General features: G+C 36.4%; 1 protein-coding gene across 4 annotated transcripts in view; it reads left to right on the top strand.

Moving 5' to 3' along the window:
- Positions 1 to 1,399: 1,399 nt before the first annotated feature.
- Positions 1,400 to 6,058, top strand: part of LOC306864322 (tropomyosin alpha-4 chain-like) — a 28,615-nt gene continuing 23,956 nt past the window's right edge. For all 4 annotated transcript variants that reach the window (XM_079408272.1, XM_079408274.1, XM_079408275.1 and 1 more), the window contains exons 1-2: positions 1,400 to 1,634; positions 3,374 to 3,499. In XM_079408272.1, coding sequence (XP_079264398.1) covers positions 1,521 to 1,634; positions 3,374 to 3,499 — 240 coding nt within the window. In that variant the 5' untranslated portion in view covers positions 1,400 to 1,520. The remainder of the gene's footprint in view (positions 1,635 to 3,373; positions 3,500 to 6,058) is intronic.

Below are 6,058 nucleotides of genomic sequence, written 5' to 3'. Positions count from 1 at the left end.
AAAGCACTTTGGCTAACCTAATTTGTTTTTAAATGTGCTACACAAATAAACAAACAAACACATTTAAAGCTAACAGTCATCAGCATAAAAATGAAAGCCTTGTTTTATGATAACATTGCGTAAAGGGAGAATGAATAATGAATACAAGAGGACCTAAAACGGAGCCTTGTGGTACCCCATATACTTGTGTTATGTTTGACAATTTGACAATTATACTGTTTTTGACAAGGTTTTGAGATGGCTCAAAGTTGTGCATTCTTTATAAGTGGTTTAATAACTGCAAACTTGAAAGTCCTTGGAACATGCCCAAAGCATACAGTATCTCTCATTTGCCTTGACACTTAAATCTATTTTTTGTTCTTTCAAAAACTGCAAATACAAATTGAGCATTTTATGCCATATGTTTATAAAGAAGGTGCTATGGAACATATCCCCAGTGAAGACCTCAACTTAAATACAATAAAACTAAAAATAAAATAAAATAACTAAAAATATAATAAAATACCTAACTACATAATACTATTATTGTTAGAAATCGCAACAATATAAAATAGAAATATAATACATTTAAAATTTTAATTAAAACAATAAGTAAACAATAAATAAACAATCTCCTGGCCAGAGGAGAACTGCCCCCCGACTGAGCCTGGTTTCTCCCAAGGTTTTTTTCTCCTTTCTGTCTCAGAGGGGAGTTTTGGTTCCTTGCCGCTGTCGCCTCTGGCTTGCTCAGTTGGGGACACTTCATTTCTAGTGATTATCGTCAATTTGATTTAGCAGATACTATTTAAACTAAACTGAGCTAGACAATGACATTTCTGAATTCAATAATTAAATGCCTTTAACTGAAAATTTTGTGTTTAATCTTATTATTATACATTACTGACACTTTATTCTCCAATCTGATACTGTTAAGTGCTTTGACACAATCTGTTTTGTTAAAAGCGCTATATAAATAAAGCTTGACTACTACAGTAGCATTCAAAAACCATCAGAATGTCAATATAACTCACCATTGAACACAGTAGGTAAATTATATGACTGAAATGACTGGGAAATCATTGTCCAGGCAGTGAAAGTGGTTTTTGAGAACATTACTTTTAAGTTATAAGTCATACAGCATATCGTAGAGATACTGCTCATAAAAATCATGAAGAAATTTAAGTTAAAGTTACTCTATAGACACAGTGTTTAATGTACAATTGTTTTTTTTCCAGGGCGCTTGAATAATCCTGACCTCAGATCTTTTTAAGTATAACTGGAGAATGAGGATTCAGAGGCTCCCAAACATGGGCAAAATCACAGGGGCAAATGCTGAGCTCGTTCAGCAGGACGAATCAGAGCAGGGGGACGTCACTCTCCCAGAGACTTAGACAAGTTTCCAAAAAAGACCAGCGTTCCTTTGGAGAGGATTCCAGCCGCCTCTCTGCTGTGCACTCAGCTTTGTCCGTCTCTGCCTCCACTCTCTGAACAAGTTCTCCTCTTTCTCCTCGGCTGCTAGCAGAAAACCCAAGAATTCAACAATGGAGGCCATCAAGAAGAAAATGCAGATGCTGAAGCTAGACAAGGAGAATGCCATAGATCGCGCAGAACAGGCAGAGATAGACAAGAAAGGTGCAGAGGACAAATGCAAACAGGTAAATGGATTGAATTTGGTGAACTGAAAACAGGTTATCAGACTAGACCTTTTTCTGTAGGTCCATCCATGTTTCTGTTGTTTTCCAACTGTGTCTATTTGAAGTCTCTGCTAAACTGGGAAAAGCCGACTATAAAAAGTATGAGAAAAATTGTCTAAGCAGTGATATAAATATAAGTAAACATTTTTCCCTGAGTACTAAGTACAGAAATGGTATCATTTGACCTTTCCTGTATATGTAGTGCGTATGAATAAAGTAATCAACTGGTCAGTGTCATCAACTCCAAAAACTGATTAATCCCAGTCTATGGTCCAGCATCTCTCATGGGCTGAACTATTTTTAGTCTTGTTCTTTAAGACTTGTCAATCAGGACTAACTGAAGTGTCCAATGCCAAATATAGTGGTGTAAATATGTTAGTATATTTAAGTAGGTACACTCGATTACAGCCATTTGATTAAGGAACGTCATTTTCCACCGTTTGATTAAATGTGACACAAATAACAGAAATCACTTTAGATTTATTTGTTGACCGTTATGAATGAATTATTCCTGTTCTTTTCCACTCTTGTCGTCCTCAATAATTAATAGGCAATGTCAGTTATAACAGTTCTCCGTTTCACTAAAAGCCATCTTAACGAAGGCTTCTTCATTGAGGACACTGTCGCTCTTAATAATGGAAGTGCAGCTGGCTTTGCCTTGGGAAACAGTTTTTGTCAGAGCATGTGTAATATGATAGTTTGTAGACATTAATTCCTTTCAATTTTGAATCTCTGTATATCTCATTTATTAGAATTGGATTGGTTCATTTACTCCAAGTTTATATTCTTCTGATTTAATGCACTTTTGGTTTTTAACAAAGATTAAATCACGTTATTTCTTGAAAGCCTGTTCTGATGGCCCAACTCCATCTATTCTTGTCCCGAGGCCTTTGTTACTGCACCCCTGTCGGTCACCACACATGCTGTCCTTGATCTTTTTTTGTCCCGCTCCACCTTCATGGAATTGTTCAATATAATAGGATCAAGGCTTTGTACCATCTGGAGCCACCGGGCTGCGTTTGACGCCAAAGCTGCGATGCTTCTCATAACTGTCCCGGTCCGTCAAACAGAATAAAGGGAAGGTATCCATCATGAGTGCATTGCTTTGAAACTGTTCACTTGTTCCGTCATTCACTGTCGTTATTTTACACTTCTCAATTTATGAGCTGACCAAAGTGGGCTCTATTTTTGCAGCCGGCATTATCTTGTTTCCATATGCAGCAGCCGACTGTCCCGCTGGCTCACAATAAATAGGGGCTGCATGGCGTGGTTAATGGGTGGTGGTTTATTTGTCGTGTGTTAAACGTGTGGGTGGGGGTGACCAGCAGCTGCTGCAACTCTATGCTTTAACACAACTTTGCCGTTTATAATTGTCTCCCCATGCCCTCCCCAAACAGCCCACCTAAATGAGACAGTCAGTTATGAGCTGGGATTTACACATCATCATTTATCATCAGCATAGGAATGATGGACACATTACTTGACAAGTACTGATCTTCCAAAATATGGAGAAACTAAAGTTTCTAAAAGAATTTCTACCTTGACTTTGTTCCTCAGTCGGTCTTTCTGTAGTAGCATTCAAATCAAGCATGGAGAACCTGCTCAAATAAATGCTTTTGAATAAAACTAGTCAAAACAGTTTCTTTATGGCATCATTTGACTGTATTTTCAGTGCTTAATGTGTGTGTCTGTGTGTGTAGCTGGAAGAGGAGCTCTTGGGCCTGCAGAAGAAGCTGAAGGGTGTGGAGGACGAGCTGGACAAATACTCTGAATCACTGAAGGATGCTCAGGAGAAACTCGAGCAGGCCGAGAAGAAGGCCACAGACGTGAGTTCGATTCAACATCTCTCAGTCACACCTTGTTTGATATGTTAAGTATGCACAATTATACACAGTTCAAAATTCTGGGGTCAGTAAGTTTTTTTTTTTTTTTTGAAAGACAAATTAATACTTTAGCAAGGTTGCATTAATTCATGAAAAGTGATAGTAAAGACATCTATAAAAGATTTCTATGAACTTTTTTTACTAATCAAATCCTGCAGCACAACTCTTTTCAACACTGATAATAATCAGAAATGTTTCTTGAGCAGCGAATCAGCATATAAAAATGATTACAGAAGTAAATTACATTTTTACAATTTTTTACAATAGAAAACAGTTACTTTAAATTTCTAAAAATATTTCACAATATTAAATATAAATAAATGATTCACGCCCCCAAAAAATTAATATCACATTTGTAACACAATATAAAATCACCGATGCCTCATTTGAAGGTTAAACGTTTTGCATGAATCTCAAAAAGGCAATTTTGGGTCATCTTTCACACTGTTATACTAAATATATTTAGAATTTGTTTTTCATTTGAAAATGATGCCTATTTTAGGACCATCACTACCAGATCAGATATATGTGTTAATAATAATAACACATACATGCATACACACAATGTTTCACATTAGAACTGAGAATTGGGAGTGAGGAATGTGTTCAAACATAACATCAAGAAATGACAGGCAGAAGTCAGACATGTTCAGGAGCAGGAACGATCTGCAGAGTGAGCATGCGTCCTCCTGTGGCCGCGGTCAGTATGAGATGTGAAGCGGTGGAGAGATCAGGCCGTTAATCGCTGACTGGGCCTGTCCTGTCGACAGCTGCTCTGTTGCTCGGGTGCCAAACCCACCCACAGTATCAGATTCTGTAAACACTTCATAAACACTGTCAGCACCTCACAGCGTCCCACCACTTCATCATAGACCCTGCATTTTCTACTTGATTCTGTCTGTTTCTTACAGTACCTGTCATGTTTCCAGGGTTTAACATGACCTTTGACCTTTCCACACTCACACTGTCAATTCATATAAATCTCAACATCCAATACTCTTCACCGATGACCAAAATACAAGCATGATATACTTTATCTACAATACAATATGAGTACAAAAGATACAAAAAATGGTACTTCCATGGTCTTTCTGGGCATGGTACCAAAGAAATATACATTTTTGGACATGGTATACTTTACCACGGTATTATCTGTTATTTGTTTAATTCAGATCTGATAAATAGTCTATGGATGGTTCAAATAGCTCACAAATATTAGACGACTCTTGAAAATACACCAGTTACATATTTATCAAAAATATATTCATTCAAAAATATATATTCAATAATGTTATTATTAATTAAAAATGCACACGACAAATATTTTTTCTAGGTTGTTTAAAAGTGTACATTAGTGTGTTTGATTTTGAAAGGACTGCTATTTAATTTGCAGCACTTTTCCCAATCCGTGTTTCAAAGCAGCTTTACAGAAGATCAGGCCAACCCAAGGATGTGACTAGCAATACAAAATCTCCATAAGATCATGTGTTTGGGACGTGGAGGAGAAACCTTGAGCCTGTCCTCCTCTAGCATTAAAAAACTTCACTTGCTGCGTGTGTTCTGTATTTACGCCATTAATACGTGGCCAAAAAAGGAAAAACATCAGAGGAATGCAGTCATTTGTTTATAGTGAAGTGATGTCAGGATTTCCAGAGCTTCTGCTCAGCGTTCATTGAAGGGATTGGTCAAGGACAGTAAACTCAGATGGCCTTGAAACATCCTGTTTTATGATTGGAATTTGTTTGAAATTGTAGAAAGTTTGTAAGCAATAAGACTCGTCTCTGAGATCAAATGCACAATTTGGGTACATATGTGTCCCTGGAGCACGAAAGCAGTCTTAAGTCTCTGGGGTATATTTGTAGCAATAGCCAACAATACATTGTGTGGGTCAAAATTATACATTTTTCTTTTATGCCAAAAATCATGATATTAAGTAAAGATCGTTCCATGAAGATATTATTTATATTTCCTAGCTTAAATATATCAAAACTTAATTTTTGATCAGTAATATGCATTGCTAAGAACTTCATTTGGACAACTTTAAAGGAGATTTTCTCAATATTTAGATTTTTTTGCACCCTCAGATTCCAGATTTTCAAATAGTTGTATCTCAGCCTAATATTGTCCTATCATAACAAACCATCAATGGAAAGCCTATTTATTCGGGTTTCAGATGATGTAGAAATCTCAATTTCGAAAAATTGACACTTAAGACTGGTTTTGTGGTCCAGGGTCACATATGATCTTGACAGACAGGTGACCAAGAATTCAATTTAAATCTGTATATTTAAAAGCCATGTTGCTGTATGTCATCATTTGACTTTTTTTTTTTTTTTAACAAAACCTCTTAAAAACCTTTGCCATTATGTCACTGTATCTCCTGTATCTAAACAGGCCAGAAATACAGATTGGCAAACAATCAGTAAATAAAAATAATCCTTTTTGACAATCAGGGTGCTGTAAATATTCAGTGGTTAAAGTCACAAAAGGTATTTTCACACT

Source organism: Barbus barbus, assembly GCF_936440315.1.
Source record: "Barbus barbus genome assembly, chromosome: 45".
NCBI classification, from domain to species: Eukaryota; Metazoa; Chordata; class Actinopteri; order Cypriniformes; family Cyprinidae; genus Barbus; species Barbus barbus.
This window is presented reverse-complemented; position numbering and strand designations above follow the sequence as displayed.